This window comes from Canis aureus, chromosome 19 (genome assembly GCF_053574225.1).
Source record: "Canis aureus isolate CA01 chromosome 19, VMU_Caureus_v.1.0, whole genome shotgun sequence".
Classification (NCBI taxonomy): Eukaryota; Metazoa; Chordata; class Mammalia; order Carnivora; family Canidae; genus Canis; species Canis aureus.
This window is the reverse complement of record NC_135629.1, coordinates 21,998,203-22,021,627: the sequence shown is the minus strand read 5'-3', so window position 1 is coordinate 22,021,627 and position 23,425 is coordinate 21,998,203. Positions and strand designations below refer to the sequence as shown.

Genomic DNA, 23,425 nt, shown 5'->3' with positions numbered 1-23,425 from the left:
TGGCAAAAATGGGATGTGGCAGGAGAATGATTCAAAGGCACTGCTGACTGGGCTTAAAAGACGGTATTTGTATGTAAGGGGACAGAAACAACAACAATCTTCCTTTCCCATTGCTATTCTGACAATAATGCTTCTCAAATTTTACTGGATATAAATCACTGGGAGATCTTTTTTAAAGGCGGGTTCTACTCCAGTTGTTCTGGGTTGGGACACAGGACTGTGTGTGTCTGCAAAGCTTGTGTGGTGTGTACGCTGATGGTGTTGGGCCACAACAATTCAAGTCCTAAGCCCTATTGCCTAAGAATTATATGCAAGGATTTTATTTATTTTTTTTTAAGATTTTATTTATTTGAGATAGAGAGAGAGAAAGTGAGAGAGCACAAGCAGAGGGGGGAGGAGCAGAGGGAAAGAGAGAAGCAGGCTTCCTGATGAGCAGTGAACCTGGAGCGGGGCTCCACCCCAGGACCCTAGGATCATGACCTGAGCTGAAGGCAGAGGCTTAACTGGATGGGCCACCCAGGCGCCCCTATGCAAGGCTTTTTAAGATTTAATGTAACAGGACAGGTAAGACTGAAAGAAGCAAGCACAGGGAAATGATCATTTCCTCTTTCTGTTTAACAAACACCGATTTCACATGAGCACAAATTTGGTGAGGGGTTTTATCAGAGACTGATGCCTGCCAGGTATTACACTAATCAGGAATACCCTGGCACACAGGCTGATGAATGGGTGAACAGGACCAGTCAAAACTTCACTGTGCCCAAACTCTACATCTGCCTGAGGCGTCTTCCAAGTCTGGCTCGTACCCCTGAACCTGGAAGTACAAGATGTATGTATGAGTGAGGAGGATCTTGAATTAAATTTTTAGGAAGATTAAGTGATAGTTTTGGACTTTTCCAGGAAACCAGGGTAAACATACCATGGGAACAGGGTTTCAATCTACTTGGCATAGTGCCATATTCCGTCCAGGTCCTTCTCCTCAGTGAAAAGAGGGAATCTTGGCAAAATATCCCAATATATGACATGCACGCACTCAATGGTGGCCCCTACAATGTCAGTTGGAACAAGAATGCATATTTTTTACAAACTGGCAGATTTGGGGAGGCTGGGTGGCTCAGGGGTTGAGCTTCTGCCTTCAGCTCAGGGCGTGATCCCAGGGTCCTGGGATCGAGTCCCACATTGGGCTTCCTGCTCCGCGAGGAGCCTGCTTCTCCCTCTGCCTGGGTCTCTGCTCTCTCTGTGTGTCTCTCATGAATAAATAAATAAAATCTTCAAAAAAAACCTGGCAGATTTATTTTAACTTCTATTAGGTAAAAACATATGTAGTATCTCCAAGCTCTGATGTCATAGATATCATATCTTAGGATGAGGTCCATTTGACTTAAATTAAAAAATGACTTGATTTAGAGGATGATATAAATTACTATATAAGTAGGTACAGCAAACCTCATGATGATGGGACACCAACTCGGTGGATTGAGCTTTGGGAAACCAAAAGTTCATGGTGTATTCTACAAGGAGATTTGGTATCTAGCTGGATTAACTTCTTGAGGTGACAATGAAGCAGCAGAAAGTCACCGCAGACACAATTTAATCTGAATTTTCAAAGGGGAAGGAAGAGCCTAAGGGTCATCCTGGACTTACAAGACAAAGACCCACAAAGTGCACTGTATTCAATGCTTCTAGGACTTAAATGTATCACATGGGATCTAGGAGCATCTCATGCACAGGTTGTAGATGTGACTAGTAACTGGCTGCTCTACAGTGGTGAGAACCTAGGTGGGATAGCATGAGATCGGCAGATCCTTTCTTCACCGTCCACACCACCCATCTGCCTCATCTCCCTTTTCAGCTACACTGGGCAAAATGTGCCATCTTGGTTCCCAGACTCCAGGAGAATGTCCCCCAGGAGGACAATGGAGCAGACAATGAGAGCTTGAGTATGTGAGAGCAAGTGAGCACAAACAGTGAGCTGGTGGTGACAAAAGCAGAATGCTTGTGTTTGCCTGGTGATGAGTGAAGGAATAAATAAGGAAAAAAAAAAAAACCCAACAAGAAAAGGCAGAAGTCTAGCTTTTGTTTCTTATGCCACTAAGGACTATCCTGAGTTTATGAGAGTTTACCACTGGCAGCATTAACACTGGGATCTTGTTAAGAAAACAGAATGCTTTCCAAAGAGTGGCTGTGAGCAACTGTGTCAATACAGACATAGGGACCACTAATCCAAAAATTATTAACACCATTAGGCAGGCATTCTTATTATGTCAATGCAAGTGTGTTTGCACTGGTGACTCACAAGGTCTATGTGGAACGTGTCCATATGTTAGAGGCACCAATGGTACCCAAGAAAACCAAAGAACATAAATAAAAGTTCAATACTAATTCTTCTTAGCCCTTCCTCCAGAATACTCTAGGGAAGCCAGCACAGTTATACTCCAGAACCAGAAGAATAGTGTGAGTGAAGTATGAGGGCCAGACACGCAAGCAGTAGAAGAGGGGATGAGTGACATAAAGATACAAATTGGCTGAAAACCATTAGGCACTTGCATTGGTTTCCTTAGCACTACCTGACCTTATGGAATTATTGTTATCTCTTTGTAGGACAAGATGCTTCACTAATGTTCACTGGATTAAAATCTTCTCTACTTTTAGTTGCATAGGTTTTAAGTAAACACTGAACTTGTGATAACCAGTGTGGTGGGTTCCTAGATCAGAGCCTCTAAGCTGGGATTCATAACCATGGGTGAGTGGCAAGATAGTATTATAGTTTCTGTACGCACGTGTTAAGAGAACAGGCCTTTTGTAAGAATATACATGTGTATATGGGTATATATTTCTCACCTGTAGCCTCTAATTTTTATAACATAGGTAATATAGTAGACATGAGTATAATTAATCAAAAGCACATTTAGTAGGGATGCATATTTAAAATCTGTAATAACGATAGAGTGAATAATCAAATACGATCGGAGGTCACTGGCAGTTCTCCTCGCTGAAGAGTTGTACCCAATTCTCCACTGGGAGAGAAAGAACTGAACAGATGGCTGGAACCTAAAATGCTGCAATATTTGGTCTGGGCCTTACAGTATCAGTAGGAGCTCAAGGCTAAGGAAGTATCAGTATCAGTAGGAGCTCAAGGCTAAGGGAAGAGGAGGAGAGTAGGCGGATGGATGGCTGAAGCACAAACAGTATCTTCAGGCATTAAAAAAAAAAATAGAAAAACAAACAAGAGTGCTTACAAATGATTTAAAGGACGATATTAAGAATTCCATTTTTTTTTGTTCCATAACATAGTTTATATTGGATCATAGTTTTAAGAATTTTTCTCCTTCTCCACATCACTTCTCTGTCATTTTGGATGGTAGCAGGGGAAGAATGCTACCGCGTAAGGATGGGCGAGAGCAGTGGTTCTCAAAGTACGGCCCCTGGGAACTTGGCAGAGTTGCAATTTCTTAGGCCCTCCCTATTCGGGAGCACTGGGACTGGGTCAGCCAGTCCTCTAGATGATTCTGATGGGAGCTCACAATTGAGGAACGCTCTTCACGTGAAACCCAGATTTTCTGCTGTGTTTGGAGCATCTGTAAGTATCCGCAAGACTAACCCAGTGTTCCTACAGCATCTGTGGCCAAAGGGTAGGAAATACAGAACTACTCCTACTGGGTTCTTTTTTTTTTTTTTTTTTAAGATTTTATTTATTTATTCATGAGAGACAGAGAGAGAGAGAGAGAGAGACAGACAGACAGACAGAGGGAGAAGCAGGCTCCATGCAGGGATCCCGACATGAGACTCAATCCTGGGTTGCCAGGATCACACCCTGGGCTGAAGGCAGGTGCTAAACTGTTGAGCCACCCGGGCTGCCCATCCTGATGGGTTCTTAATCTTTACTATTCCATTAGTTCACCCTTCTTCTGCACATATCATTAGTCTCTGCAATGATATTTCACAACTATCATACAGGCTGGCTACACCGGATGATGGGGAGGTAGCGATAAACGAGAGACAGGGAAGCTTCTTTCATGGAGTTCACTGTATTTAAAAATTTCACCTGCTGCACATGTGGGGGGGGGGCGGGGAGGAAATACATCCACGGTGATATTCCACTGGTGCTCATTTTAAATCAGACACTGTGTCACATTTTGTATATTTTCATATCACTGCATTGATTATACCACATTGCACATGTCTCTTTGTGTTGTATGTCTCTCTGATTAGACGGCGAGCTCCTTAAGGGGCAGAACTGGGTTGTGGTACTCTTTTAAGCTCCAGAACCTATACAGTTAGTGTATAATAAATGCGGTTTGAATGAATCAAAGACTTTAATAATAATTAACAATGCCGGCTAAAATTTACTGAGCACCTACTACGTGCCAGAGCCTGGTATCATGCCCATTTCACAGACGGACCACTGGGCACACCAACGCTAAGTCACTTCAGTGGGCAGCCGGTTTTGGAATGCAGGCAGTCCGGCTTCAGAGTCCACACCTATAACCACTAAACACAGTCGCCCCCACACTAACTGAGGTATGGGCCATGGTCCAGCAAAACATGTCCTTTCTGCCCTGGACTCAAGGCCTCTGCTTCTGCTGTATCTAAGCCTGGTTGGCTGTTCTGTAATTTCTTTCCATCTGTTCAAAGGTCATATCCTCACAGCGGCTTTGCTAGACTCAATCTTCTCCCTTCCCTGCGTTATTTTGTTCAGAACTTATTTCTTTTATTATGTAATTATTTGTTTGTCCTACGTCTACTATAATGTCAGCTCCATGAGGACAGACTTCGTCAAGCTCACAGCTGCATGCCCCGGAGCCTAGGACACTTGGCATGTGGTTAGGGTTTGGTAAGATCTGCTGTATGAACGTGTGCATGTTAGTACTGTCCAGTGACTTTTGTCCCACTCAGGAACACATTTCTGTTGAACTCTGGACAACTTCCCACTTATCCTTGTTAAGTTGCTTTTTTTTTTTAAGTTGCTTTTTATTTTTGCCTGTACAATCTTCTAATTTATTCAAACACCACTGGATTATTCCAGCTCTTGGTGTTATTTTTTTTTCTAATTAAAGTAAACTGCCATTTATTTCTTACACTGATCTTTAACATGAGAGTTCTTGTTCTTGTCGTAAATATGACTCATATGGAAAAATGGAAGTTGAATAGAGGGGCTCATGTGTACAAGAATGTTTCCATCAATAGTTCAGCTATAAATGGTAGAGACATAGCCATAGATGCATGCCTGTCCAATTCTAAGGTCTATAGTAATACTTTCGGTAGCGTTTTGGCCTTTTGGATCTATAACCTAAAATTCCACCAGATGACTCAACGGCCGCTCTTGGAAGCAAATATCATATCCTTTACACAAACACTTTAGGTTTTTCTTTCCTTCTGTCATAGCGTACCTTTGAACTCAAGATTCACAGCCAAGATGTAAAATCTCCAGAGAAGAGATCCTTCAAAGATAGACTTCAATATATTAAAAAAAGGAAGAGAGAGAATTGGAAAGAGGGAAGGAAGAAGAATGAAAAGAAAGGCAAGAAAAAGAAAAATCAACCTGCCAGTTAGTCTGATTTCCTTGAAGACTATAAAAGGAATGAAATCTGAAGGTCATAAAAGTACTGTTTGTTTAGGGAAGTCATACAGGTAGTATAAATATCATCAGCTACAGTTGCTATGGGGTCTGTTTGTTTACCAAACAAGAATACAAATAGTTATACAAAAGCGGAACAACATTTAGGTATATAAATGTAGAAGGCTTTGCCTTCTGGTAAATTTCCCAAAGTGCCTTTTAAAGTGTTCCTACTTTCACCTTACTCTCTGGGAAATCTCTGTTTCCTTGGTTCTCTCTTTTCAGTTCTAACACCTCCAGGGAATGTTTTACTCTCAGATTTCTGAGTCTGATAATGATTTTTTTTTTCCTTTCCCCCTTTTTCACTTTAAGACACAAAAACCAAAACCAGTAGCCCAACCATGCAAGCGGTACAATGCAAACCTTCTTTGCAACTTAAAACACATTAAAAAAAAAAAAAAAAAAAAAAAGACAACAAAAGCCAGGGAGTTTATAGAAGCATTCTAGTACAGGCATGTATTTTTTGAGTTGAGTTAATCCATGGACAACCACCCAGGAAAGTGTGTGTGTGTGTGTGTGTGTGTGTGTGTGTGTCTTTTAACTGACTTTCTATAACCCAGGTAGGTTTCATGCACTGCAATTATACCTGCTGAGTTAACCATTTGTTTTGGAAAATGAAGGGGGTATGGGGGAAGAAGAGAGGGAAGAAGACCAGCAAAGCTCTTCTGGAATATCTTAGTTGAGTGTGTGTGTGTGTGTGTGTGTGTGTTCATGTGTGTGTGCGGAGCATGCACATCGTAACTCAGATCTACCCTAAGACAAACTATACCACAGAGGCTGCTGGGAGTGGGAGCCTTCTCTTCACACTACATTGACCACAGTACCCACCAGGCACAGCCCCGATGCCTTTCTGTGAATGGTACAGATTGCCATATGGACGAAGACACTGAACAAGCTGTACAACTCTGGGCGACATGTGCCCGGGGGATTGTCCCATATTAACACCACCTGGGCTGTGGCAATTGTGCTCTGGATATGCAGAGGCACCGAAGAGCCCATCAGGATGTTATTTTTGAGTACAAACAAAAAGGAAAATTATAGTTAAGAGAATTCTCTGGCTAGCATATCTGTTGCTCAATTCCCGAAATAGTTTCCCAAAGGAACGGTTATCTTCTTTATTCACACAGGCAGAAATGACAAGCTGGAACACATATTAACAATTTCCCTTTGTGAGCTTCCACTATTGTTTTAATGAGGAGAATATACTTTATAATATACTTAGGCCTTGACTGATTACAAAGGGGGGTGGAATAAAGCAGCTTGGGACTGCTGTACATATGTAACACACTCATTTGCATTACCCAGGCGAGCCAGGCAGCAGAGTGGTGGCTCCCAGTCAGAGAGAGCTGCAGAGCCAGGCTACAGGGTGACACCAGCGCCACACAGGCAGCTAGGGAAATTTTGAAAAAGAATGGGACTTCCATCTAGGCTGCCTGCATGTGGCCCCATCCCTGGCTTAAAATCAGGAGACTCATACTTGTCATTTAAAGGAGAGTAGAAGGGGCGTCTGGGTGGCTCAGTGGCTGCCTTCAGCTCAGGTCATGATCTTGGGGTACAGGGATTGAGTCCTATATCAGGCTCCCTGCAGGGAGCCTGCTTCTCCCTCTGCCTATGTCTCTGCCCCTCTCTCTGTGTCTCTCTCAAGAATTTTAAAATCTTAAAAAATAAAAAAGTACATACAATAAGAGTAGAAGAACACCAGGACTTTCCCAAACCCTGTGGCCTTCTGGAGATTCAGGGCTTCCCTTTCCACTCTTGGATGGATCTAATGCCCACCAAAGGAAATGTTTCTGTTCATCAATCCAAGTCGTAAACTGTACACTTCAGCAAGACACTTTTGCAGGGGAAGGGTAAAAGCCAGCACTATGGACAATGCTGTCAGAGTTCCCCCCAAATGGGTCTTCACTGTCCTGCTGCCAAAATGTTTTTCCTTCACACCCTCAGTGTGGGATAAATGTTAAGAAAGCTAATGTACTTGGAAGGAAGGGGCGCAGACCCTGGAAAATGGTGGGGTGCCAACAAAGAGATCTGGTGAAAAAAAACCCTATTAGCAGCAGCCACTCATCAGAAAAGAATGTCTATCCTACATGATGAGAGAAAGCGGGGGCCCGAATATTATTTTGCGGGGGAAACTGGGCACATTGGATGTGAAATAGCCCATGGTCAAGATTCATATTGAAAAAAATTGAAACCAACTCAACTTAGGAGAAACTTATAAAAGGAATACAACTCTCTAGACCAATGATAACCATTTTATTGGGAAGCACGTATCATTTAAACACATAAATAGAAAAAGATTTATAGAGTCTAATGATGGTGTGTTATGGTAAAAGGCACTTTATTGAGGTAAGATACAACAGCTGTTTGAGAATAATGGCTGAGTTTTTTTTCTTTTAATCACCATACAGAGCGAACAGTCAAGAAAATCCATAAACCTATCCCTCATGGCATGCCAATATTTTAAAGATGTTTCTCCTTCGCCCTACCTTATGTGTGAATGACAGGACATGAGACTGCACTTTGCCACATGCCCTGAGAAAGCTTTTCTTCCTTGCTTCTAAGACCGAGAAGCAAGTGGTTTTAAATAATGAGACAAACGGACTGCAGCTCTTCCAGGCATGATGGTCACAAAATACCCAGGAGCATGTCTGTGGTACGAAATGTTAACTAGACATTTTGTTTCTTTCTGATATCAGCAGAAATGTTTTTGCCCTATACAGATAGACAAGGGACAGGTGTCGCTGCCAAGAGTCTGCTTTGGGGCTCAGAAGCACCTGCATTTCAGGCCTCTGCAACTGGCTATGTCTACTTCTTTTCAGGTCCCTTCCAACACCTGACAGGCCATGCCCAGCCTGTTCTTTACGTTCTTCACTGCCAGGCACCTGATTTGCCCCCTTGTGAAAAGATGAGGCAGGGTAGGAGCACTGCCAACTGTGAACCTCTGGAGCTTCTCTCAAACTATGGCTAAACAGACAGGTCTGGCCCCAGGCCCTCATCCTTGAAAGTCATGGTCTCATCCTGATCTCTGAGCTTTACTCCCTGGTGACTACAATCCAGTATTTTGGGCAAAGTCATGATGGTTCTGAAGAACAGCCCCTTTGGGAACCACCAGACTATGATAGTCATTACAAAGACTTGAGGGTCAGGGAGACTCTGGTTCCAGTCCCTGCCTGGTCCTAACTAGCTGTGTGGCTTGTGCAAATTATATAATTGTTCCGGGCCCCCCAAATACCATCCGTATCAAGAGGACAGTACCCCGCTGGGTTACTGTTAGGATTTAAATGGGAAAGTCAGTATCAAGGCTTATGTCCAATCCTTTGTACTCATGTCCTATACGAAGTAATAGTTCAATAAAGGTTAGCAACGTTATCATCACCATCATATGCCAGGTACTGAGTCCTTCTAGCAGTACTACTTCTACTTTTTAGGATCACATAAGAATGGCAAGCCACTAGCTTAGTGGGCTGAATACATCCTGGGATGTTTAATCAAATTAAGCATGCCCTTTCCAAGAGTGCCAAAATCCAGGTGAGCTGAACATGCCACTAGCACTGCTTCGAAACTTGAGACAGCCCTGGGGATCTGGTTAAAATGAAGACCCGAATTCAGCAGGTCTGGGGTGGGACCAGAGACCCTGAATTTCTAAGAAGCCCCTACCAAACCAAGTAATGCCAAGGCTGTTGCCTGCAGCCGCTGAGTAGCAAGAATATAAGCAATATGTGACAAGTACGAATTCCATCACCCTCATCCCCTATCAGTATAGTCCAAATCTTCATGAGAGAGGCCTAGGAAGCTGTATATTTTAACAAATACCTGTGAGACTATCATGAGGAAATCTGAGAAACATTGCTCTTATAGCTAAAATAAGGAGATGGCAAATTATTTTCTATAAATGGCCAGATAGTAAATTATTTAGTCATTGTGGGCCATATGGTTTCTGCTGCAACTGCTTAAGCCAGCCATTGTAGCATGAAAGCAGCAACAGACAATGTATAAATGAATGAGCATTGCTGTGTTCCAATAAAACTTTATTTACAAAATGAGCAGTGGGCCAGATCTGGCTGGTAGGTTGTAATTTGCTGACCTGTGTTACAGATCAATTGTCTCAGCACATACAGGCAGGCGGGAAGCAGCAGTAATAATTTTGAAGACAATTTGGAACGATTTGACTGCAGGTTCTCCAGAACACTCTAATGGGAAATAACGATTTGGGGTGGCTCATTTGTTCAAGTGCTTCAAATAAAGGGAAATACAGAAGAAACCGTATGATTTTCAAAAACAAAACAAAAGGAGTTGAAATAAAGAAGAGCCGTTCAGAGTAATATGACCTAGAGCTTACTGCATACGTTTCTGGCTCAAGACGCCCAAAATAGGAATATGAAAACATGCAACAGTTAAAAGCATGTATAACTGGAATAGTTCTGAAAGCAAGCTTCTAGAATTTTAGCAAGTCAACCAAGAGCACCAATATTTATCCGTCAGCACAGAATTTTGTTCACAAAAAAGAAAAAGAATGAAAAAAATTCAACGCCAGCCATGTCCACATTTTAGAGTTCCTCAACTTTTGAAAATAATGGGGCGGGAAACACAAATGTTATTGTTATGTAGTCAAATGCATGGCAATATGTCAAGAGGCCACAAATCAAAACCAGAGACTGTATCAAGTGAAAATGTCTGAAAGTGCACTAGCCAAGCAAAAACCGTCAGGAGTTATTTGCAGGCAGCTGCCCACTGCAGAGTGTGGAAAACGCAAGCAACTGGCATACGTGGGGCTGTGTCAACAAACTAGCAGAAGGCAGGAAGAAACACTGTGAGTGGACAGAGGGCAGGTTAGATCTCACAGGGCAGGGGCCACGTGAATCGCAGGAACAACAGGACAGCCTCGAGGGAAGAAGAGGCTGCACAACCGACCCAAAGAAACCCTTTCCACTAGATGTGTAAGGAAGTCTTGAAATACGCATTTAGAAGAGCTTTGAATCTGAGACACGCTCAAGTTAGCAAACATCTACTCGTGGCGGCTGAACTGAAAGCAAAAAGCTGGGCAGACTCCGAGAAGAAGAGTACCTCTCATCTGGACCACAGAGGACAGGGAAAATGGGATAAAGACCGGAGGACCTGTTCAATGCGGAAGCACAAGATATAGGAGGCGAGAAAGGAAGGAGGGAGACTTGCAGAGAGCGCGACGCTGGCTGGCAGCTGCCTGTGTGCAAAGCCGCCATGGGCTTCATTTTTGTTCTTTATGTGCTGTTTCAGACTATAAGTGACGTATGTTTTGTCGATGCTACCCACCCCCTTCCTTCCTGGACAGCCCAGTAGATACCAGTATCCACATTAAAAGAGGAAACCTTGTATTTTCCTTTAAAATGTGCTGATGGGGGTGCCACGGTGGCTCACTTGATTAAGCATCTGCCCTCGGCTCAGATCCTGGTCCCAGGGTCCTAGGATTGAGCCCCAGGGGGCTCTCTGCTCAAGGGGGGAGTCTGCTTCTCCCTCTCTCCCTGCTCCTCCTGCCCCACTCATGCTTGCTCTCTCTTGAACAACATAAAATCTTTAAAAATAAATAAATAAAATGTGCTGCGGTGCAGAGAGTAGGTAGAGTCAGTAAGCATTTTGCTGGATTAAAAATCGTTTTAGGAACACTGATTTCAATTTACCCTAATTGAATATTCACTGGTAGGCTAAATGAAAACTTTAAGTGCTGTTTTACAAAGTTACGAGACAGGCTTGCATTTGGATCTTGGCTACGCCACTAACCAGTTCTGTGACCCTAGGTCAGTTACTTAGTCTCCATGAGTCAATTTCCTTGTCTGTAAAATGGGTATAATAATCCCTACCGCTTCTCAGTGAGGATAAAATGAGACATCATTCCAAAAACAAGGGTTTAGCCAGTGCTTGGCATGGAGAAAGAACCGAGGAAGTGTGAGCTCCCTCCCCTTTCCCAAGTGCACCATAATATAATGTGATATTTAGAATTTTAATTCAGGCAATTACTTAAGTAGTAATTGCTATTTGTATTTACATAGCTGCTTTGATCCAAGAAGCTCAAAGGGCTTTACTAAATTTAGCATTTTAATAAATGTTTCATTTGCATTCCGTTGATTTTGTTTACCCACACCAAAACTTGGAATTTCCTAAAGCAAGACAGTCGGGCAAGTTAAAGGGAACGAGATGACAGCTTCACGTTCACAGGTGTCCCAGGTCTGAGCTTTATCTGTTTGTCTAGGATGTCGTGGCTCCCTGGGTCCTCGGGAATGAAACGGCAGTGAGGGACGAGAACACACGCCTGCTTCCTCGTTAGCTCCCTTTAGCTTCTGCTGAACTTCACCTCCGCCACGCTCCTCGCAGGCTCTGGCAACCGAGGTATGTTTATTGCACCAATGAATTTATATATAATCAGCACAATAAACATTATTAAATTGCCGGAAGAAAATCAAAGCACGAAGCACGGCGCCAGTACTGAATTCTAATGATGCTGCATGGCCGTGATTGCACAGGGACAGGATCTTAACAAGCCTTGATTTGAGCGTTGGCATCCGCCTCACAAATCACATGGGCCGCTCCTCTCGTAATAGTGCTGAATATTGATAAATGTCTCTACCCTGCGCAACAGGGAAGTGGGTTTCTATTGGCAATCTTTACCAAAGTGTGTTTTTTCCCTTCTCTACACTCAAGGGTTTACCCTGAATGATTTAATTATAATTTTCCTTGTGTAAGACAAATTAAAGAGGAGAGTAGGAGTGTCGTGCCAAGCACATTATTTATCTCCTTAACAGATTGCAGCTCACCAAACCCCAGAGCTGCTGCTACAGCGGCTGCTCACAGGAGCCCGCAAAATACATGGGGGCAAGAGTCGGGGGGAGGGAGGTTTCCAAATGACACAGAAATATGTAGCCTAGGTGGGATTGTGAGACATCTACCACTTTAAAAAACAAAAACTCTTAGGATCCTGCCTTTTTCCAACACAGTTTCGCACGGAGCGTTCCTGAATCCTTTTAGGAAGAATTCTTAAGCTGTCACCTAAGACTGAGTCTGAAGGGCTAGATGATTATTCAGTGCGGCAGAGCCTCTTGCTTGTTCAGATACTGCTCTGGGAGAATGGGCGGCGGGGAGAGAATGTTACGTGGAAATCAATGGAGAGCCTGCAAAGTTACGTATTTCACAAATGCACTGGGAAGAAGGGACAAAACTTCTCCAAGGGACCCCTGTGACAGACATCAAGTCAGTGTCTAAGTGAAAACATTTTTATTGTGATAGCTTTCCTCTCTTACTTTTTTTTTTTCCCTCTCTTACTTTTTAAACCATTTTCTACTACTTAAAGAGGGTATCACATTGACGATTTAAAAATAAATCGTAAGGTACAACGAGGTAAAGCCTCATTATCAGTACTTGTATGTACACAAAGCTGGTAACTAATAATTGAATTTTTAATGATCAATTCTGTAAGTTTCTAACTTTTGAATTATCTTGAACCTAGGGGGTGCTCATTTGTCTTGTTCACTGCATTCAGCTAAAATAGGCTAACGAGAATTTTCTTTTAGTTTAGCCCCAACTAGGGACCTACCCTGTAATATAAACTGAGAGAGCCAGGATATTAAGGAGTGGCATGTAATTTCATTAGTTGTTTCTTCTTTGCGTATAGAACTGGAAAATTCAGCCTGTTTTTACAGCCAGATTACAGCTCAGGAGAACCCAAATTATTTTCTGATCCATATTCTAATTTTTAGCAGGTAGTATAGTGAAGATTAAGCCTAACTGGTTTGCAGACAAGTGAGGATTATAAAAAAAAAAAATCAAGCCAACTTATTCCCCTGGAATGAGACTATTAGATCCATTCACTTTCAAATATACCTGAAAACATAAAAAGGGCTATTCTTCTCCCACCTGCCTCATTGCTAATCTATCACCTGACTGCAGATATAGAACCTTTTAGAATGAAACCGAGCATACTGCATCTAAACAAGAAGAGTTTTCTGTGTCACAGGAAATCTGTGCAGGCTCCACCACTGCCGATAAGATTGCAACAAATATCTTAAGGGCATCAGTCGGCATTTTTCAGTGGATGGACTGTTCTGCCTATGGATCAAGATGTAATTCGATCACTCCATGGTAAATGGATGGCATCAACCTTAGACACCCAAAGCCAAGTACAGCAAAGGACAACAACCTAGAACCTTTTCTTTAAAGCTCTCTGAGGTTCAGTGTTATTTTTTTACTTGCAAAGACACTGTAAGAGGTGGTAAAGCAAGAGCAAAGATTGGCTTCCAGGTGTACAAAGCTATCCTCACATTTGGCCCAATGGCTCCACATAGATTCTTACTGTCCACCATTCTACCCTTCGAGTTCTTCTGAACAGGAGATTTGAAACATGTTTTACTTTACCTATGTCTGTCACAGAAGTTCCAAAATGATCTTAAAATGGTTGCAAGTTTCAGATAAAGCATCTATTACTCCCATCTCTCAGAACCTCTCACATTTTTCCTGCTTGAATGTCACACACACACACACACACACACACACACACACACACACAAATATTCAGAGAGCATTTTCTGTGATTACTGATCTTGAAATGGATAAAATGTTGCTGGTAGAAAGATACACATCTAATTAAACCCGTGGGCTTCTTAATGCTCAATAGTTGAAGAAATGTATGAAATTATATTTGTAATTGCTCAAGTGAAAAATATCATTTAAAAAAACTTTCACTGAATCATTTTTATTAAAAAACAAAATATAGAATTTGTTTTTCCTGCTGGAAGTGACATTTACTATCACACATTACTTTGAAAGTTACTTTTCTTCTGTGTGGGGAAGCTGTGCATATGAAATAGATGGGAAACCGATTTAAAAATAGTACATTGAAAATAAAAGCTTTTAATTTTAGGAGCATTATATATATATAATTCATATATATATGTACTCCACTTCTGAAAAGCATTCAACAGTAGTATTAATGCTTCTGGGGTGTGAAGCTCCAATAACATGAATTAACAGCTTCATTTTCTTAGAACTGTCTGCTAACGGGATATATTCTGGATATTTCAGACTCGGCTTCGACTAACGTTCAAGCAACGCTGAGGGCAATCACAATATAGAAAGCCTTAACTTCCAGAGAGGAATACAGCAAGCGAGACAGCACCGCATTCCTCCTTGGGAGTTAAGGCTCTATTTTTTCAATCTGTGTACAGATGTGCATCCTAGGTGCACATACCCAGACCCCTTCCATCTCCAGCTCCTTCCAACCTTCACTGAGCATTTACCATGAAAAAGGTCGCGCAATTATGCAAAAGATGGGCTCCCTGCCCTCTAGGAGGGCAGAACGGAGAGGCTATGTTCTATCCTTTCTTGAACTGTGATTCAAAATTGCCAATACCAGACTCTACTACTCCCTTAGAAGGTAGGTAGGGCCCAGGTGTTGAGCTTGCATGGAGTGAGCACGGAGCACAAAGACTGAGCCTGGGACCCCTGACATCCAACCCATCCAGCGAGAAACTAACTCTGCCTGGCTTCTCAGGCTTAGGTCAGATATGTGTAACTGCTAATTCCATGTTGGGAAGGTGAAAATAATTAGACACTTCCCACCCAAACCATAGTGAACACCTTCTTAGGTCCTCTGATGTGCATTCAAGTCCCACGGATCCCATCAGGGATCGCTGAAATATGGCCGAGCAAGGCCACCCACCCCTCCCACCCTCCAGACCTCTTCAAACACATCTCAGCAGCTCATTCCTACCTTTCCCTTTTGGGGGTGTGGACTGAGAGCTGTCCATTGGTAGAGGCATGTGGGTTCATTATTAAGGAGGTCTTGGAAGGTGCAGAGGAGGAGACACATGTTGTGGTCAGATCCAAACTGCTGTGATTGCTGCCTGTGCTTTCTTCTGCCGAATGAGCACTTGTCACTTCTTTCCAGAGCTGCTGCAGTTCTGTTGGAATCATGCCTGAAACAAACAAATTGGATAATTAAATCAATTAACAGCTAATTCCGTCCTCTTCAAACAGTAATTAAATCAAAGAGTCAGTAAACAAAGCCTAGTGTTACGGGTTTTTTTGTTGTTTTTTTTGTTTTTTGATGTGTGCATTTTTTTTGCCCCCTCCCAACTAAGGCAAATACGGTAGTAACAACCGTGTCCTCCCACTGAACAGCCGAGTTGGAGTGCCCTTGTCACACATAAAAGACCTCCGTAAAAAGGATTCAAAACAGTTACTCTGCAAAGACAGTATGCCTTCATCTAAACTGTTGTTTCTAGATTTTTGAAAAGGAGTATAGATGTTATTGTATTTTTAGTCACAAAGAAGGGCTCGAAATAAATTTGTTCAACTATACTATTATGACAACACGAACCACAAAATGAATAATTTTTGTGCTTAAGTCTTAAATGATGACAAATAGCTTTGTTATTAAATATAGTTTTTATTAATCACTTTTAGACATAAATTATGAATTCATATCGTCTTCCTGAAATGCTTTTCAACTTTTAACATTCAAATTGATTATACTATGATTATTTCATTAACACACCTATCTTCCTCATTAATTTTGGTTTCTAGTACCACATGCTTAATTGATGGATGTGTCTACTGAGAAACTGTGTAACTTTTTTTTTTTAACAAGTAACACTATTATTACTGTCATTTCTTAGATCAATGCTAATGAACCATTGCAGAATAAAATGCAAACGTAAAATAAATTTGGAGTAATCAAGTTCTCTTGTTTCTTAAGGGGGTCAAAATGGACAGGAATCTTAAGGAGGAAGGGTCAAATCTGTATTTTCCCCAAGAGGAGATACAATCAGTATGTCAATCTCACTACTATGGCCTCATAACCTTTATTTTAGAGGCAGGCATGCCTCTACAGCCCACCCTTTCCAGATCCTACCTCAATGCATCTGCTGGTGCATGCATGTGCAGAAGAAGAAGATTCTAAATGGTAGCTAACAACAATAAACAACAACAGCCGTTCCTTCAAAAGGACAGTGAGAAGAAATCATCAACCCTGTACGGCATAAGGCAATTCCACATTAGAAGTGGATGTCTGGATTGCAGTTCATTGTTTCAATCAACTGTAACACAGCTATCCTAGAAAGCCTGCCATTTTCTGACTCTATAGCAGCACCCGAAACAGGCGTGTTTCTTACCAAACCTAAGCTATTGAATTAAAAAAGAAGGCTGTGTGCATTATATTCATTTGAAACACATAATAAAAAATGCCAAGGTCTAAATTTAATTTATTTTTGTCATTTAGAATACAATGGATAGATAATCATCTCAACGTGATCAGCCAAACATCTTTACTTTGCTAAACTGTTAAAGATTTTAATTATGCTAGCATTGGAGAGCACTGGTCTAATGAGGCGATGGACTCCAGAGAATCCGAGTGGTTAAGAACTGTGAAATGAGTCTGATAGGATTTTTTTATATTCACCGTGGATCGTTTGCATATCAAAGAGGAGTAAATTATTGCACAGCAGACCAATAACCTTCCCCGCCTTTCTGAGAGGAGCGTTAACAAAAACAGTTGGTCTCTCCTAACGGTTCTCCACGAAAATGTTCAAATGCTCAAGTATTTGCAATTAATATATATTATAAAAGGAGGCTTCAAATGATGCATTAAGTGGTCAGATATTCTTAGAACGCATCCTCGACAGCCAAGTCGGTTTTCTTCTTCCTTCATAAAAATCAAATGCCAATTATATTTTGATGGATTTTGTCCCAAATGAGCATTTAGTTATTAGGCATATTCAATTATTACTTGTCCCCTGAAATTAAGCCTCAGAGGCAAATTAAACAAAGGGAAAGGTCACTCTACAATCCCGTGTCCGGTCCTGCTGCATCTGAGCTATTATTTTCAAACACCTTCCGAAGTGACATGTGGGATGTGTTTGTAGCTAACAGGCCTGCCACCAATGTCCGCACACCAACAATTACCTGTGAATATGGCTGACCCTCCGACCACTGTTTACTCAATTGAAACAATAGTGAATAGGCTTGTCTGTTGATGATAGCATATTGATATAAAGCCACACAAGTCAACACCTATTTTTATTTTCTGGGGAGTAAATACACATGAAAAGAACAAGCTGCCTATTTTTCAACTCAAACTAATTGATTTCTGGGTCAGCTGCATGGGAAGTGAAAAAAAATGGAAGAACACTGTTTCTAACAACTGTGTTAACACTTTCCCTCCAAGAAAAGCGTTAACTTTGGAGGTTTTAAAATTTGTAAGCTGTTTATCCAGCAAATAAAGACAAAGGCAAATGTGCTGCTACACTTGTTACACCGACAGAGTACATGAGTTAGTGTTCCTCTGCTCTCCTTTTATTCCAGTGGGCTGGCAAATCCATCACTCACAAGGGGAAACAGTAAATAAAACAGTAACTCACTGACAAACAGGCGTACTTTTGGGTCAAATTTCACTGTGATAATTACATTTGAGGACATTCTCATCAGACTTCCAGGGAGCAGTCAAATCACTCTCCATCAATGCTACACCTTGTTAGTGATGTTAAACTATTACTTCGAGGCATACTATCTACCGGAGGATGCTATTATTTGACAGCCATGATCTCGTGATAGAATTAAGACAGATAAAAGGCAGGCTAGTCACTCATCAGACTAAATACGATAATCAACTTTCCAAAAAGCATCACGCATTTCTTCCAATATGGTAGACAGGAATAACAGTACCAGCTTAAACAAATTCATTAAGAGGAATACATCTCCAGCATGTAATCTCTATAGTTCGTATCCTCAAAATTAAGAAGTCAGAATGCTACTGAATATCAGGGGCTCAGATGCTTCGAGAGACCAGGGGGAAAAGTGTATGTGCTAATTATGCAAAACAGAGAAGGCCCTACAATCCTCTTACAAACAACAAAAAACGTCCCTCCTACTTCATACCATAAAACCTTCAGGAAGGGAAAAAAAGAAGGCCTCACAATATTACTTTCTATCTATTCATACTTTCATATTTATACACGTTTAAGGTGACTTCGCCAAGGCCCGGAGCAGGTATGTAAAAGAATCGTGATGACCGTATCACAAAGTGGCCATTACCGGCATTTGTAACACATAACCCCTGTGCCTTGCTACATTTCTTTTTCCAGGACAACCGACCCCTTCATTATAAAAGAAAATGCAGACACTGGCTTAAAAAATGTATGTTGTGGGGACAGTTGACAGATTACTGCTCATGGAACTCAATTTTACAACCCCAGGTATCACTGGCTCAAAGACAAACAGAGTTGATCAACCTCTTTTTGTCCTTGTACATCCATACCCAGGTGACCATGTTCAAGCAAGCAGAAAGTTGATTTAAACCTCATAATGACATCAGTTTTAAGCCATCATGTCTCTGATAAAAAAAAATTGTGTTGTAGTCCAACACGACTGAATTCTCAAGCCACTTTGGGCGAGGGGAAAGGAGAGAAAGAACCAACCTCTGGATTCTGCAAAAGATGGCATCGACGCAGGTAGCTCACTCCACTGCCACAACCTGACTCCCGAAATACTGTATATTTACATTTATGTATCTTGGGCACACCTAAGGGCATCCCTTAGATGTTAAATATGCTTCCTCTTAATGTCGCAGGGGCTAATAGTTATAGCAGATTGCTAAGCATATCAATCAATGCCATGACTAGTGAATTACCTACTGGTGTCTCTGATATGTTACTGCAGAGATTACACTTCATGCATCACCACATTCATTTCTTTCACATTACACATGAGCTTGTCTTGTCACTGCCCAATTGCCCTCTTTTGGACAGCTTAACTGATGTACTATAACAATGAACCTTAGTGAGCAAACTTAATAGTATAGGAGCAGTGGGAAAAGATGAGAGGTTGAAGCCCAAGTCCAGTGGGTGTGTCAGAACAGCCTGCGATGTTTCCAACAATAAACCTGAAGGTGTAATTAATGCACGTTAGGACATTTTGCAAGCACAAAAAAATACATTAGCCGATGTGTCCTTTCTTCTCCCCTCGTACTGCTCTGTTACCAAATCTTCTATTTTGACAGCCACAGAGATGCTGATTATGGATCCAGTGGTTGAGCAGTAAAGGCAAAAAGAGGAGGAGGGACATTAGAGGAGAAAGCCCCAGTTTGAACACTGGAAACATAAACAAAAACAGAAAACCCCGGAAGAGATACAAGTTGGGTGTGGTTGACTCAAGAGAGAAGATTCGAATGGAGACATGCCTCACTGGTTCCACTTGACACCAAAAGTTGCTGAACAGATGAGAATGTCTTACTCACCACGAAGGGTGAAGGTGGTGCCACATTTTCAACCCTCTTCAGAAGGCAACTGAATCCAAGACACCAAAGACCTTAGCTATCAGACTTTAAGGCCCATACGTGTACATCCAAGACTACTACAACTGCCAAGACCAGACGCCTTGAGGAGGTGACTGAAATGTGTGAACTGTGTATAGGATGTGGGGGGGGACTGTATTGCCAAACATGTCATGACTCTTTCTGCTTTCCTTTCATACTTCCCTGTGTTCTGGTTCTGAATAATCTCATGTGCGTTCACATCACACATGGCAAAGAGTTGTTTCAACCATGAGGATGTCCTAAAATGGCTAGAATCCTCATTTGTTTCTGATGTCCAACACCCACTGTAATAACAAGTCAATGGCCTTTCGAAAGAAATTTTTAAATCCGTGATATCTTGTTCCTTTGCAAGGAACTCTAGTTTTTGAAGAACAAGAGGGAGAAATACTACCTGTTCGGATGAGTGCAGAACTTGCTAAAAAAAAATCAACAGATGAATGCAAACAAGAAAACCCAACAAAAGAGATTAATCCTAACATACAGAATAAACCCTGAATTTATCCCTAGAACTTAGGAAGTGGCATTTAAAAAGCATCACTAAGCTTTAAAACAGAATGAATTACAATGACGGAAAATATAACTTACAGTGGCTAAACAAGGCTAAACAAGCCTTCAGGAAAATTCATCTGTGATTCCAAACTGACAGTGCCTGATTGGATTAAAATGCTCTGTAAATCAAAGTAGCATTGCCTTCTCCTACTCTAAGAATGTGCAACAGTGGGATTCCTCTGCTACTGCTCAGCATCACACCACTCCTCGTCTTCATTTTGGCATCAACAAGCAAGTCCTTTATCTTCTACAAAGGTCCATCCTTAGGACCTCAACCAATCTTCTCTCTGAAGTCTGTATATGCTGGTTTTAGATGGACCATGTCCTTACTGATGAGCTGGAGTCGACCACCCGACAGCCCGCCACCTCTGACCCAACGTCTCCGCAGAGTGGTGCCCACCTGCTGTGTAATGGGTGCTTACCTTGAGCAAGGGGCTGGAGGGGAAGGGCAGGCTGCCCTGGCTGAATTGTAAGAAGGCCTTGGCGCTGTAGAGATAAGAGGTGCTGCTGCTGTAGCTGCTGCATCTGGAGGAGCTGCTGCTGAAAAGCCAACTGCTGGGTAGCCACCTGCTGCTGCTGTAAGAAATCAGGGAGAGGAAAATGAGATGGCCACGTCCTGAGGAAGGCTCAGAGTATGGATGTTTCAAAACACGCCGTCATCGTCAAACATCAACGATGGCTGCTGGGGTCTAGGGAGGGCTCAGTGTTGGGGCTGGTGCGAAAGGGACAGGACATCACACGTCTGAAGAGAATGGGTGGGGAGTGGGGGAGGGTGGTGGCTGGATGTTCCCTCTCGGCTGCCAGGGGCACAGAAAAAAATAACTCGTTGATCAAGTCCGCTTTTCCTACAGTTTGAAAGGCCTGAGTGTTTATAGTCGAGATGTGAACTTCCAGACTTTGAAATGTTTAATTATTCATGCTACAGAGAAGGAATGCACCATTCTGGTCTGGAGGGATTTGAACTCTGGACCTCTGAGAGTATAGAAGAATAAGCTGCCTTCCTCTTGCCTGCACCGGGAGCTTTTAACTACTCTGTTTATCACTCCTGACATAAATAAATGAGAAAAAATCAGACCTTTGAAGAAGAAAAACTTCATCTAATATTGTTAATTAGCCATGACAAACGATGAAATAACATTGTAAATCTTTCATAGAAACAGCCACTAGATTTTAATTACACACATTCATAATTTAGCAAACAACATCGTACTCGACTGTGAGTGTTTAATATGAAGGACACTTTAAGCTTCAGATGCCTTAACTTGGCTTTAGTTTCAGAAACCCCCAGGTCCGCTGGCCTGTCCTGCTTCCCCACCCGCTTTGTTCTTGAAAAGAAGGGGCTTTACGGTATGATAAATATCTTTTTGTTGATTGGACAATGACAGGAGGAAAACTTTTGTTGTGTAAAACATCAATACATCATTCCTGTGTTTAGCAGGCCTCGCTCTAGCCAAAAAAAATTAATGTAGATTTCCTCAGTAATTATCTGAGTGATAGAAAGATAATACAGTGCAGTAGTACAATAAATAGAAGGAAATTATCTAATATCCTTAATCTGCTAGGAATCAAATCGAGGTGGAGGTCTTAGCCACATTATGGCTAACAATTATGAAAGGAAAATTAACCCTTCCCAAACTGTAGCCAAAAAAAAAAAAAAAAAAGACCCTTTAAGGAAAAAAAACAAAAACAAAAAAAACACAACAAGATCCATTTTCCCAATTCTGAGTATCACTCAAAATATCAGGAAGACTTCTGTAACTAAGAGGGACTATACAACCCTTTCAGAGCTTCTAATAACTATACTTTACAAACAACTGCATTCACTTAACCTAACACATGACCTTTATCTGATATATCCATAAAATGGTATGTGTATCAAGACCTTCTGATGCCAAGTTCAAAGGAAGAGAAAAATGGTGGTTTCCTTTCGGTCTCCGAGCAGTTTATTTTACAGTAAAAACCATCATTCTCCTATTAGCAACCAATTTCAGACTTACTACCATGCCACTGAGAAAGTTAATTGAGTTTCACTCCAAAAAACAAATTCTATACCACTAACAACAAAAATTTAAATAAATTTAAATGAAAAGCCAGTGTTTTCATTTTAAGAACAGCATGCATAAAATGATCCAATTGTTTTCACCCCTTCCCATGTTATCACATTAATGTAAAACCCAATGATAGTTATATTCATGTCAAAATGATTTTTTCATTTCTTCAACAGATATTAATTCATGACACTTAAAAAAAACAGAAGGAAGGAAGAGAAGAAAAAACATGGATACAATGAAAGATGGGGGAACCAGCGCTTCGTGAAGTAGAAAAGAATGGAAAGGGGGCGCCCGAGTTTGGGGAGGGTGTTTCCTGTCTTACTGTAAATGAAATGTTTAAAAAATTTTGTATTTATATAAAATGACTGATGGCTTTTCTGTTGTCTCTCTGGCCATCCCTAGGAAAAGCTCATGAAAGCTGTCCACATTTGAAAAGCCAGGATATAAAAGTATACAAGGCCCATTGTCCAAAGAAAGAATTTAAAAGCAACACTGGTTGCCAAACTGTGTTCCCCACCCAGTTACCAAACACAGGATACGAGCCCGTTTGTTTACTTCTCACAATTGAATGCATACAAAAAAGGTCTCCGAGCAGTCCCCTGGACAGGTCAGTAGTCAGTGTTAAAATGCTAAAATGCCCTGATAAACCTTGCATTTCAGATCCCCTCCCTAGAGCTGCAGTCAAAGGTCTGTTTTCCTTTCTTCGGCTCCTCCCTGCTGCCTAACATAAACTGTCATAACTGCCTGGACAAACGGCCCTTTTAAAACAATCAACTTAGCCTACCTCACCCGCACAGGATGGGATCTTTTTTTTTTTTTTTTTTTGGTAGCTTGACTGAAAATTAATTCTGCCTTCAATTTTCCACACCCATTCTG

General features: G+C 41.6%; 1 protein-coding gene across 14 annotated transcripts in view; it reads right to left on the bottom strand.

Annotated features, from left to right (window-relative positions):
• Positions 1-23,425, bottom strand: part of FOXP1 (forkhead box P1) — a 375,887-nt gene that overhangs the window by 66,578 nt on the left and 285,884 nt on the right. For all 14 annotated transcript variants that reach the window (XM_077858065.1, XM_077858076.1, XM_077858071.1 and 11 more), the window contains 2 exons: positions 20,921-21,074; positions 15,351-15,555 (listed from right to left, as the gene is read on the bottom strand). In XM_077858065.1, the coding sequence (XP_077714191.1) occupies positions 15,351-15,555; positions 20,921-21,074 (359 nt within the window). The remainder of the gene's footprint in view (positions 1-15,350; positions 15,556-20,920; positions 21,075-23,425) is intronic.